We start from the raw sequence: 13,805 nt of genomic DNA, 5'->3' as shown, positions 1-13,805 counted from the left end.
CTATTCCACTTTTTGTTCAGTTGCTATGATCTGAATGTTCGTATGACCCCCACATTCATATGTCGAAATTCTAACCCCTAAGGAGATGGTCTTAGAAGGTAGAGCTTTTTGGGAGGGGATTAGGTCATGAGATCAGTGCCCTTATAAAAGAGGCCCCACAGAGCTGCCTTGCCCCTTCCACCATGTGGGGACACAGAGAGAGGGTGCTATCTCTGAGAAGGTGGGCCCACATCAGACACCAGATCTATGGGACCCTTGATCTTGGACTTCCCAGCTTCCAGAACTGTGAGAAATACATTTCTGTTTATAAGTTGCCCTATCTATAGTATCTCAGTCTGCTCAGGTTACAGCAGCCTGGTTGAACTACACCACCAGTTAACACCCACTCATGATCGGGATCAGCTTCTGGCCCTTCATCAGGGAGCCCTCCTGGATATTCCTCCTACCCCGCTATGTGCACTCAAAGCCCCGCACTTCTCTCCTTCATGACACTTACCACGGCTGATGTTTATTTGTGTGATTATGGATTAATGCCCTTCTCCCCTAGGGGACTGTAGGGCTAGGTGGGCCTCATCATTGATGCTAGCACAGCCTGTACATGGCAGTGCTCAAGAAACAGTCGTTGAGTGGATGAATAAACGATCAAAAGTTGCCTTTGGCCACTTAGGTGTCAGGTATGTTCAAGGCTGCAACAGAAGTCTGGGACCTCGGCAAGAATTTAAGTGCTAGACTGAAGTGTTTGTAGCTAAATAGGCAGACAGGGAGGGGCCCTGAAGAGCAGGACAGTGTCAAGAGCATGTGATGCCCTTGGATGGTGGCCTGGGCAGAGGGTAGAGGACTGAGCTAGGAGGCCATTGTAAGAATCCTACGGCAAGAGGGCTGGGAAGCAGCCGAGGGAAAGTGGCCCTAGTTAACTTTGTGGAGACGACTGGCACTCCTCATTCCTCTGTGCATTCTGAGAGTCCCTGGGAAGCCCCGAGCAGCAGCCTAGTGTGATGCTCTGAGATATGGGGAGAAGGAGGTGGAGTCGAGGCTGTGATGCTACAGACACTTTGCAACCCAGGCATTCCTCTGAGGTTCTCTGACCCCTTGGCCCTGTGTTGCTCAGCTTCCCACCCCCAGGCAGAGCCAGGAGAGTCTGCTCAGAGTGCTGCCAGGGAAGCAGGCCAGCTGGGCAGTGGGTGGAGGTGCACGGAGACGGAAGGCAGATTACATGTCACTTCATATTAGCCACACCGGCAACCTTCCTGATCCACCCAGAGAGGGGCCAATTAGTTGCAATTCTGAGGACAAGCCAAGATCCAAGATAACTCTGAACCTGAAGGAGACTGTAGCTCCTGTCCAGTCATGAGCAGATCGGAAGGCCTTGCAGAGGGTTAGATTTGCTTACCTGTGAGGTACATCTCCTCTCCTTCGGTGAACATCTGGTGGCAGCGTACACACCTGGCACAGGTTGGGTGGTAGTGCTTCCCTCCTGCCTATGGAAATGAAGAGATGAAACAGGAGGTCAGAGTCAGGGCTGCTGTCTAGTGGGGCAGACTGGGTTTGAATCTTTCCTGGGTACATTAGTGTTGTTCGCATCTTCATGGCCCTAAAGGTGGTTGGAGCTACCCAGGGGAGTCCACAACCATCTAAAAGTCCACTCAGGAAGCTTCATGATTCACTCCATGGGTCGCTGATGGCAGTTCAGGGGACTTCCCTGAACACCTGCACTTCTATTCTGGCACTGGCAAGGGCCCTTCAGAGGCCACTGGTCCAACTTCCTCATATTCAGAGGAGGAAACAGGCTTGCTTTGAGGACATCCCAGCATCTCCCCAAGTGAGGGCACTTACCACTAATGGTACATGAAATGATGTTAAGTGGTATATGAACTTGGGGTTTAATAATATTGGACCAATGGAAAAAAATGATCCTTTCAGTCCTCTATACATTCTTCGGATTTTGTCAGGGAAGAAGTACTAGTTCGGTGCTTGTGCATCTTCAATCTATCCGAAACTTACCAATCTTCCTTTTAAAGAGCGTGAACAGGTGTGAGGCTTGGAACCTTCACATGCAATAGAATCTAGCTAGAGCTCTACTTATTTTTGGGTTGCCTGCAATATGGCAAGTGATACTGGCTTTCCTGTTATGCTGCATATAAGTTTCTTACATATAAGAGAGCCAACTTCAAGACAACTAAAACCATTAAGGAAGAATGAGCACACGAGGTTCACAGACGTGGCAACAATTGTGAGACTGGCACATAAACAACAGATTTTTAGGGCTCAATGGATGATTTGGGACCCACTGCGGAGCCCTGGGCCCTCAGGCCAGTCCAGTGACTATTGTACCTGGGTGTGTCCAGCCCTACCCCAGCTCACCCCAGTGTGGCTTTGGTGAGTCCTCTTCCCCATTTTCACTTTCCTTCCCCATCACTATTTAAATTAAAATTGAAAACAATTTGCAGCTGCAAAGACTTCCACTGGGGGAAGAAACAGACTCAGAGAAGGTTGTGCCTCAAGGGCTCACTGCAAGCCAGCAGCAGTGTTCGGCTGGGATCTGTGTGAGCCAGTCACCAGCTTAGCACTCGCTTCCGGAGTCACAATTCTGACGTCAAAATCCCAGCCAAGAGGGCTTGTTGTAAAAGGGCCCTTCAGTGGCGGCTCCAGCATTTATATATGCAGGAGTTTGGTGCAGCCATTGGGTTGGAAAGTGGGCCTTGTTTGAAGAAATATTTTGCAACGTCAGGGCAGGGTTTTCTTTGGAGGGTAATGCCCAGGGGAAACTGATGGCTATTAGGAGTTCTTAAAGTTCCCTGTCCAAGACATCACTTGATCTGATGCTAACAGGTTCCTTCCACTTGAACAATGATAATTGCATAATAAGAAGATCTATTTTTTTTGTGGGGGGTGAGAGTGGAAGATTGTTGGAATGGGCTTGCCTATTCTTGAGATATTCCCTCTGTTCTAAACACTTAGCAAGAATGTGGGAAAGGCCAACCTTTACAAAAAGAAAAAAAATCTCCAATATCCCCCTTTTCCCTCCCGTTTGATTGTTTACATGGCCTCTCACCAATGAGAAAGTGTCCTTGTCATGATCAAAGCATATATGTTCAAACTTTGGAATGAGCCTGCTATTTTCCCAAGCTGGAATGTTGTGGGACTGATTCTTTTGTACCATGACAAGGATAATCGGTTTAATTAGCAGCCTCTTCCTACTCTGTGTCTCTTTATCATTTTGATTATAGACGTGTTTTCCAGTGTGGCAACAGTGCCTTGGCAAAATTGAAGCTTAGAATTTTCCTAAATGTCATGCCCTACTACCTTGCCCCAGCTGAAAGAGATGAGATGCTCCAGCTTTGTGCCCATCTCAGCACCCCCAGTCTTGGATGGTATTAAAAACTGTTTGAGCAAAGGGAGGCTATTAGGCAGCTTGTACCCAGAGTAAGAAAAAGCCACGTCTGCTAGCTGAGATGAACCACTTTGTCTACTTACGAACCGAAATCAGGAAAACAGTAAAGAAAAATGGCAAAAAAACTGGTACCCTCAAAACAGAGCCCTATTTGAGAGGACTGAAAACGGCAAAGCAGGTTTGAAAATGTAGCAAGTAAACAAGGTTGTGGTCCTTTTTGGTGAGGAAACAGACAAGAATGGAAGGAGTGAGGCTGGCAGCACACTGAGCTCTGTCACTGAGGAAGGGATCATAGGGTGGCCTAGGGAGGAGATGGGAAGGGACAGGATGAGAACAGAAGGAGAAACAATTTAATTAAATGTCTGCAGTGTGTCAGACGATGTGCTGGGCTCTGCCTTGGGTGACTGCTGTTCCTGCCTGACCAACATTCTTTCCTCCTTCCAGAAACAACCCTAAGCCTTTCCTTGGTGGGACTACCTCTCCTCCATACCAGTCCACAGGGTTAAATAGTGCTGACCCCACCAATGAGCATATTCAAATCTTGTGGGGATAATTATCAGTCCAGGGATGGGCCTGAGACTGTCCAATGAGAGTCAGTCCCAGAATGCTTGCTGAGCTATTAGAAAAGAGAAGCTCGTTTTCCACTGGCGATACTGGCTGATAGAATCTAAGCCTGGGGCAACTGGTGTCCAACTTCTCTACCACCAAGAACACCCTCCTGAGAATAAACTCAACCTGGAAGAAAGTAAGCCAAGATGGCTGGAGATTTTGCTTATGCACTAGATCCAGCTCCTGGGCTGTTTGTTATAGGAGCTGACACATTTCCTTTCTGTTGCAGCCCAAAAGGTCCTGACTAACATATTCATTAGGAATTAAATGACAGTAGTACTGTGTATCGATAAATACAGACTAAGAGGAAATATCTTGCTTAAGGCTTTGTGGCTAGAAGTGGTACAATCTAAATTCAAGTCTGACTGTAGCCACGTCTATTTCCTGATATCATGCTACCTCAAAGACCCCCGAGTGTTTGACAGCTGTGGGTATCAGTGTGGATACAGGAGCCTGGAGTCCTAGATTTTAGCTCTGTCTCTACCAGAAATACTGCTTGTGACCTTGGAAAAACATTGCACGTCTTGGTCTTGCTTTTCTCATCTGTAAAATGAAGAGGTTGAACTAGGTGACTGCTAAAAGTCTCTTCCAGCTCTAAGAAAAAAAATCAATATGTCCAAGATGCTAATGGAGCCTCATAGAAATGGAAACTCAGTCACGACAGCTGCCTGGGAGGAACAGTCCACCACAAAGCTAAACAGCGGTAACTCTCGGGGAAACAGCAGCCGCCACCAACAGGATTTCAAAGCAGCTTGGAAATGCTGAACAAATTCCCATCTGTGTCCCTGTCTGTAATCTAAGTTCTTTCTTTCTGGAAAGAAAAGTCTGCTTTTGTGGTATCTCCCACCCCATTGACCCTTCAACCCACTGTACTCTGGATGCCTCTTCCCCACAGTTCTGCAGGGCCAAGAAACGACTTCTGAAGGCGACCTTTCCCACATCCAGCAGCTTCTCCGCAGCCTGTGGAGTCCTTCACTGCTCTACAGAGTTTGACCAACACTCTGACCTTGCCATGTTTTCTGAAGCTCTGTCCATTCACTGAATCCTCAATTCTCCTCCCACATCTTCCTCTGCTACCTCCTCAGCCTCTTTCTGAGTTGTTTTCACTGTAAGCAGCTACTTGCCAAGGTTGGTGTCAGCCTCTTCTCTCCTTTCCTCTGTCTTGGAAATCCCGAGGACTCCAATGGTGCTATTTATTCAAAGCCTTGTCTTTTTCAGTTTGGCTCCTCCAGGCCTGAGCTTTGTTCCTGAGCTCTGATGCATATTTCTCTCCTTTTCCCCTTTAACTTGCCTGGGATAGAGTCTTGCTCTGTTGTCCAGGCTGCAGTGCAGTGGTACAATTTTGACTCCTTACAACCTCCACCTCTCAGGCTCAAGCAATCCTCTGGAGTGGCTAGGACTACAAGTGTGTACCACCATGCCTGGCTAATTTTGTTTATTTTTTTGTAGAGATGAAGTCTCACTATATTGCCTAGGCTGGTCTTGAACTCCTGGACTTAAGTGATTGTCCCATCTTGGCCTCCCAAAGTGCTGGGATTACAGGCGAGAGCCACCATTCCCAGCCTCTGATTCGTATTTCTGACTCCTGGGATGTCAATCACAACTCATCCTAACTGGCACTCACCACGTTTCTGCCAGGTCAGCTTTATCCCTGCTGTCCCCAGTTCTGCCGATGACACCAAGCTTCCTATTCCCCAGAAACAGGTAACTCTTTGGTGCAACTTTTACCTGCTTCTCCTTCAATCCCCATCTCCACATGCTACCCCTCAGTTGCAGAGTGATTGAAATTCTACCTCCATAGGGCTGGGCACAAGGGTGGCTGCACTCTTCATTGCTACTGTACCTCTTGAGTCCTTCCTGCCTGGGCCATGCAGGGGCCTCCTCACTCATCCCTTCTAGCTTCCTTCCTTCAAATGTAGCCTGTGTAGATTATCACGTCCTCCTCCCGGAAGCCCAGCTGTAACCAGGACATTCCTGCCCAGTCTCTGCACAATGCTCCCTTGCCCAGTGAGTCACATGCAAACCCCACCCTGGTATCCCAGGCCCTCAGAAACCCACCCCCAACAACCCTTCCTGGACTCAGGCCTTGTCTTCTGCATGGAACTCCTTAGAGCTCCCTGGAGACGCTTAATAGTTTCCCAGCTCTGTGCATTTGTTTATCTCATTGGCTCTGACTCTCTCTGTCAATTCTCCACATAATAACCAGAGAAATCTTTGTAAAAACATAATCTTATCATGTTAGTCCTTGGTTTAAAACTCTCCAATGGCTTTCCATTGCACTAAGTATAAAACCCAAACTTCTAAACATGGTTTACAAAGTCCTACATGGCATGCCATATATGATATGCTACTATATTTCATCCTTCCCTACCCTCAATTTATATAATTCAACCACATTGGCAGACTGGGTCAGCTATCGTGAGCAGAATCATTAATTTAGCCAGATCTGGCATCTTGGTTGTGGTTACCATGAGTGCTGTGTTGAGAAAAAAATCTGCAGCTACATGTGGGTTCTCTGTTCTTTGAATGGATATGGCTCATTCTTCCTATATCTCTTCCCACCTCAGGACCCTTCAGGGATGGCTCTTTCACCCTCAGGGCTCTGCTTCAGTGCACATCCTCAGAGAGTTCCTTCCTGGTTGCTACATTCCCTCCTGCTGAGTCCACATGTGGCTGCAGAATTGTTCTCAACAAAGCACTCATGGTAATCACAACGAACTGGCCAGACTGGCAGAAATAATCATTCTGCTTACAATACCTGACCCGATCTGATCTTCCAGCTATTGTCAGATGGAAAAACGGAGGCCTTGAAAAGCAAAGATAACTACCCAAAATCTGAGCAGGAGTTAGCCGTAGAGTCAACATTAGAACTAAATTATTCCTGTTAGGCTATTATTTTTCCTTTCCACTGAGTCCTTCCCTGTTTCTAATTCTTCAAGGTGGGTGGTCCCAAAGTATAGGAAGATAACTTCCAGCCGCACAGGGTATAGGAAGAAAGGCCAGAAAGACCAGTGCACAGGGGCTCACCAGGCCTCAGCAAGGGTACTGCAGGTTGTCTGTTACTGCAGGAGTCATGCATCAAAGGCTGGGGAGAGGTGTTGCCATGGTGATGGACCCACCAAAGAAGGGCTTAGGGAGCAAGCTGCTAGACAAGCTGGCTCTTATATCAGCACATTACCGAATACTAAAAAAAAAAAAAAAAAAAAAAAAAAAAAGACTTCCATCCTCTAGCAGGGCTGGGAGGAAAATCTTAATTTCATTCTCTAGAAGTCTGTCTGGGTCTGAATCAAAGATGCAACTGATTTTCCCAGCACAGCATTTTTTGAACCAGGAAGAATTTTGTCCACTTTCTCATTTTGGGGTTTCCCAGAGATCTCAGCAAGATTGTCTGCTCAAGGTCATGTAGCAAGCAAAGCCGGAGGAGGTAGAGGAAAAAAGGTGTGGGGTGACTTTCTCCTTCTGTGATGACTTTTTGGAGGCAAAGGTCACCCTGCCACATCTTCACAGTTACTTATACCCACTCACCTCCAAGACTCTGCCACTGATGTATCGGTCACAAGTCTCACATTTAATGCCAAACTGGGAGTGGTAGTCGGCTTCGCAGTATGGAACACCATCCCTGCAAGAAGAAGTTCACCCAGGGTGAGGAAGTTAGGGAGGATCCGTGAGGGTGTCACATGGCAGTTAGATTTAGGACCTGCAGCCCGTGGTGGCTGAGCCAAAGTTCGAGGCTCCTCCTTTAATAAACAATTTCATCTGTAGTGAAACAATCATCTGAGAGTACTCCCAGACCAGTAGATAACAGGAAGCCTCCTGGGACCACCTCCTGAGTGCTCCATTTTTACCCAGTGCTTATCACTTAGCGGACAGTGATAAGATTGTTATCACTTATTCGTATACCACCCCCTATGACTAATAGCCACTAACATTTACTGCTGGTGTGTGCTGGGCTCTTTGATGGTGTTTTACAGATTATTTCATTTAATCCTTCTGACAATCCTATGAGTCAGAATTATTAGTATCCCCATTGCGTAGGTGATGAAATCCAAGCATAGAGCACTTAAGTAACTTGTCTCAGGCCACCCGGGATGACCTAGAGCTGGGATTCAAACCCAGGTGGTCTAGTCTCTCATCCAGGTTGTCATGAGGATTAAAGGAGATGGGTCTAGGGTACCCTAGGGCTCAGGACAGCGCCCAGCCATACTGAGTACTCAGCAAATTGCAGCTGGAGGAATCTCTATGATCACGGAGAGGCGTCTTTGAGAAGGACATTTGGTTTTCAGGTCTTTAGGACTGATATAAAGATAGTTGGAGGTATCAGAGTTCAGCCTAGTTTCTGGGCCCTGCCTTGCTCTAATGACCAAGTCTGAACTCTGAGGAGAGAGAAACATTTCCTTCACTTCTGGTTGTAAGAGAACTTGGCTCAGACACTGAGAACCCTAAAGGAGGGGCACATCACTTTTCCATTTCGAAGCTGTTGCCTTTTTGAGGTTGCTGGGGGCCCACCCTAGGCAGCATTTTCCTGAAGGAGAAGCAGCAATGAGGACTCACACCCGACCAAGGTCTGGATGTATTACTGTGCCAACAGGCAAGGATTATTTGCCATCCCATGAGACACACCTCCCCAACCCTTTCAACTCCACCCCCGCTAAATCAGGTTCTCACTCTGTGGGTGTGGGAGGGTAGCTCTGAGGGGAGAAAAAGTCATTTGTCAGAAGGTGGATGTAAAAGCCAACAAAATTTGGGTATAAATGTCAACACAGTCTCTTTTGGATCTGTCATTGGTGAAGCCTTGGGGAATTAGAAATACACAATTCTGAAAAGAGGAGGATGGTAAAATGAGTATTTACTGGGCACTTATTAGGTGCTAAGCACAGGTCTCTGAGACCTTACACAACCCTACGGGGTAGATTATCTTCTCTCCATTTTTATAAATGAAGAAACTGAGATTCTGAGCAGTGGAGTCCCTTGCCAAAGTCACACAGGCTGGGCTTCCACCCTGGGCATCTGGTGCCTGAGCCAGTGCCTCTGAGCCCCTGCCACTCTGCCAGCAGCCAGGTTAGGGGCCCAGAGCTAGACTGTAGAGGCACCAGGTGTGGTGGGCAATCTGGGTTGGGCCTCCTTGAGAGAAGCTCTGAACAACCCCTTAAGTCCCCAGAGAATTCTGATTTAGGTTTCCAGATTCAAGCACTTCTGGCTGGAAACGTACTAAGGGCACTCCTTGCTTGGTAGGCATAAAGGGGAATGCCAAACTCCCACTAGCATGGCATCAAGAGCTCTTGGTGATGTGACCTCAGCTCACCTATGCACCCCAGGATCCTGCTTCACCTAGGCACATGCTTGAGCTCCTACACAGGCTGGAGGCGTCCAACGCTCCCCTACCACCCTGGTCTTGCCCAGGCTGGCCATTCTGCCTAGAAGCTCTCCTCCTTTGCATTTTCGAATCTTAACCCTATTCCATAGAACTCTCAGAGATTCAGGATTCTACTTCATGCTACTTAGCAGTCATCCTCTTTTTCTCTGAGTGTTCACAGTCCTTTACTTGTTATCTTGGACATAGGCAGCTGTTATTTGCCAGCATTAATTTCCCCTTCTGCTGGTAATAGTACCTCACCCAGATCAGGAGCTTCCCTTTGGAAGCTGCCCCTTCCCAGTTGAGGTCCCTGTGGGTCAGTCACCAAGGGCTGCTCTCTGGCTCTAGGGTTCAGATCCTCTGGGCCAGTGATTGATCAGAAATGGGCATGTGGCCTAACAGTGGCCAAATCAGAGGCAGCCCTGGGACTTTTGCTGGAGTTCCATGGGAAAGAGGCCTCTTTCTCTGCTAGGCTTGGTAAACTGATGGAATGAAAGCCTGGAGTTGTTGGCTATATTCTTTGCTACCACTTGGGGAGGGCCAGGTTGAGAACTGATCCACCAAGAAGACAGCAGAGAAAGACAGAGAGAGAGAGAGAGACCAAAAGTTAGAGAAAAGCAGAGACTTCTGAAGTACTAATGACATCCTTAAGCCCCTGGATTAATACATGCTTGAAGCCAGTGTGCCTCTTGCCTTCCCATTTCTATGAGTTAATAAACTCCTATTTTTGCCTTCAATTGAGCTGGAGTTGGGTTTTCTGTCACTTAAGATCAAACAGGTCTTAAAGAATAAAGCTTGTCTGAGCACCTGATCACACATTCCCTGGTGTCACAATTCTTCATGAATGCAGCGTATCTGTTTCCCGCATTAGACTGCAAGGTCTGGACAGCAGTTGCAGCTCTGCGTGCTTGCCATTGCCTGACATCAGGCCAGAGAGTGGCACCTAGAAGCATCTGGGGTCGTATGGTGTCAAAGCTGTGACAAAGGTCTCTGCTGATAATTGCTTTCAGGTACTTGAGTATACAAATGTGGTCACTGGGGCCCAGCAACAAGTGGCCACTTGTCTAACAGTGCAGTGTGTGGATCACTGGAGGTTGGCCCCTCTAGATAACTCTATGCACCAATCACGTCCTCTCCACTAAATTCACTCAGCAACTATATTATTGAGAGGGGATATAGCAGTGATGAAAACAAAGTCCCTGTCCTGGTGGGGACAGAGATTAAACACTATTTTTGGAGCAAATTATTTACTCCCTCAAGTCTGAGTATTCAGTGGCGATAAATTCTTCAAAGGGGCAGTTATGAGGATTTAAAGTGATACGTCATGCAAAGTAGTGAGTTCCTTCTACATAATTAAAGCTGGATAAACAGTAGTTAGTATTACTAGCATTATTACAAAGTTAGAAGGGACAAATAGGTAATTACCGATGGTGGTAGCCTGTGTGAAGGAAACCAACGAGGTGCTCTGAGGACTCATAATGGGCAATAAATGAGAGATGGCCTGAGGAGAGGGCATGGGGACCAAGACCAGAAGGGAGAGAAGTGGCAGCAGGTATGCGAGGAACAGGGAGGGCGTCTCAGGCAGAGGGAACCTGCCAGGAGCTCCCAATGGGGGAAAAAGGCAGCTGGGAAAGACACTGTTTGGCCGGAGTGCAGCAGGCGATGGAAGGGAAGGGAGATGATGCTGCAGATGCAGGCATGGGCCGATGGGGCAGGACCCGCAGAATGCGGAGGCCCAGGCAGCTGGGGCGGGAGCGGGGGAACCCACTTGCTGATGTACTCCCCGGTGAGGATGACGCTGCAGGTCTGGCACTTGAAGCAGCTGACGTGCCACTGCTTGTCCAGCGCCAGGAGTGACTGGCCGTGCTTGATCTCCTCCTTGCACCCGGCACAGTCTGCAGAGATAAGAGGACACTGCTGAGGGAAGCACCCTGGGCCCTTTGACCCCACTATCTCAGGCCCACATCGAGGAAACTCCTCCCTGAACGCCAGTGTCCCCATAGTTGCTCCCATCCTGACACTGGCAGATGCCCAGAGGCTCTTCCCGGTGAGAGGAAAGGCCACTGGAGCCCTGGCCTCTTGACAAGGGGTCTTGGTGTAGGAAAGAAAAAAGACCTCCCTGCTTCTCATCAAGACCACATAGTTCACTGAAAGCGGACCCTGCACTGCTTCCAGCCCTGCTCAAATTGCTAACTAAGCTGCTCTCCATGACCTTGGCATTGGCAGCGTCTGCATCACCTGGGAGTTGGCAGTGTACAGCATTGCAGACCCCACCCAGACCTCCTGAATTTTAACAAGACCTCAAAGTTTAAGAAGCATTGCTCCTGGGGATGGGCTAAGCATACAATTTTTCAAATCCTTAGGCTATATACTCAATGGCAAGGACTGTGTTTATATTTTGTGGTTAAATCTTTTCCTCTGCCTAGCGCAAAGCATGGTAGTTTCATAGCAGGAACTCAAAGCGTATTTGCTGAATGTGTATGAATGGATGGGCCTGATGGTACTCAGGCAACAAACAGAATTACCACACTTACCCCTTCCCCATTCAAATGTCGAACATGTGCATTCTCAGGTGGCAAGGATTATAGAGTCTGATGAGACTGTCCCAAACCAGAAAGGTGCCCTCATTCCCTGTCACAGTCACTCTGGAATGTGAGTTGGGGCCAACAGGATGTGGGCCAAGTCTAGCATCAGCCTGTTGCTCAATGAATGTCTGGGGAGGGTCCGGAAATGGAGCCAACGTCCAAGGCACTTGGGAACTGCTGGGAATTCAGGCCTAGCCAACCGGATGGCCCACTTTGGAGGAGGAAAGAGTCATGGGGCAAAGTTGACCAGAGGACAAACTTCCCTGTTGGCACTATAAGACAAATACACACTTTGGAATACTGAGGAGAGCAGAAACTGCATATAAATGTGGGGGATCCTGACTGGACAGCCCCTACATCCAGCTGGGAGCCAGTCCTAGAAGAAAAGATGATGTGTCTGCAAATCCAGGAAGGGTGGTGGGCCCAGCAGGCTGTGGGGAGGGTCTGGGGCCCTGATGAAGTGTTTGTATGTGTCAGTTCCCATAGTACTATGCCTCTTGGCTGTTGTGTGTCTTTCTAACATCACTTAGTGCAAGTTGGGGGCAGAAGGTCTCTACTTGCAAAATGCTTCAAGCCTCAGGCCTTCAGATGGGGGATGGGAGAATAAAGAATTTTGAGATTTAACTCTTTTCCTTTTTATTGTCTTAGGGTAAGTCTGTAAGTCTACTTCCACCCCCTGCCCAATAATTACAGACTTCAGAGTGCAATAATTTAGAGAGGTCAGGTACCCTCTTCTCTTTTCTAGATAGACAGGGGTCTGAAATGACTTGCCAAAGCTCAGTTTAGAGGAACCCAAGATGTTAGACACCTGGTCAAGCTTTCTAGGCCACTAATACTGAACTTGTATCTCCATGGGCCTCCCCAACAGGGCCTAGAAATTCCATAGGGGTTTGGAGTTCACAGAGTATTTGGTCAAACATCCCACCCAATGCAGGAATCTACAGCATTCTTGACAAGTGGGCACCTCTCCTCTGCTTAATCACCTCCAGTAGTGGGCAGGTCAACCCCTCCTGAGGAAGTCCACTCTGCCCTTGGACAGGTATGATTGTCATGGCTGTCTTCTTTATCTGGAGCTGACTCCTGTGACTACTCCCGTTGTTGTTGTTGTTTTTTTTTTTTTTTGTGTGTGTGATACTAACTGTGGTCTGTATTTGAGTTTTCTTGTATAACACTCTGACTGCTTCCATTCATATGCATCAAGAATAATCTGCCTCTTTTCCCATATGACAGTTATTTCAAATAATTAAAGACAACTATAGTTTCTCTCTTCTTTATTCCTTACACTTTTCTTGCTTGACATAGTCATCCACTGATCACATTTACTTGTGGATTCCACAGAGATAGACATTATTGGCAAACAGCACAATTCTCCACTCCATCAAAAAAACTTATTGCATAGCTATATCCTTTCATGGCCACCTTCTGGTAATGCAGCCTATCTCTTCAAGTTTCAGTGGTACATCTGAGATGAATTTGTAACCTTGAGTTAAGCTGTAGGAGTAGTGCAGCACAGTGGTTAGAGGCTGGACTGAGGGTTGGAGTAAGTGGTGGGAAGTTGGCCTAGGAGAGAATCCCAGCTCCTTCCCTTATGAGTTGTATGCTCTCTAAGTCCAGACTTGCTCATCTGAATATCTTCCTTATAACACTGGTGTGAAGGTTAATTAAAATCAGGCCCATAAGACCTTAGTGCAATGCTTGGCCCATATGTATCAAATAAGTGGTTGTTGTCATATTAATTCACATTCTCCTGTTTTTAATCTACATTCTGTGCATTCCCCAACCTCTGTTCTGAAGTCAGGAGCAATAGTCCTGTTGTAAGGAAGCCTGCTGATCCCTGTGAGAATTCTGGGATGTTTTCTCTAAGCAC

The 13,805-nt window shown here is 47.5% G+C and overlaps 1 protein-coding gene across 2 annotated transcripts in view; it reads right to left on the bottom strand.

Annotated features, from left to right (window-relative positions):
- ABLIM3 (actin binding LIM protein family member 3) overlaps positions 1-13,805 on the bottom strand; it is a 120,650-nt gene that overhangs the window by 47,869 nt on the left and 58,976 nt on the right. For both annotated transcript variants that reach the window (XM_002744352.5, XM_078362552.1), the window contains exons 6-8: positions 11,122-11,248; positions 7,526-7,619; positions 1,391-1,478 (exon numbers count right to left, since the gene is read on the bottom strand). In XM_002744352.5, the coding sequence (XP_002744398.2) occupies positions 1,391-1,478; positions 7,526-7,619; positions 11,122-11,248 (309 nt within the window). The remainder of the gene's footprint in view (positions 1-1,390; positions 1,479-7,525; positions 7,620-11,121; positions 11,249-13,805) is intronic.

The sequence above is a fragment of the Callithrix jacchus genome, chromosome 2, assembly GCF_049354715.1.
Source record: "Callithrix jacchus isolate 240 chromosome 2, calJac240_pri, whole genome shotgun sequence".
Taxonomy (NCBI): domain Eukaryota; kingdom Metazoa; phylum Chordata; class Mammalia; order Primates; family Cebidae; genus Callithrix; species Callithrix jacchus.
The sequence above is the reverse complement of the archived record's forward strand: the minus strand, read 5'-3'. Positions and strand labels throughout refer to the sequence as shown.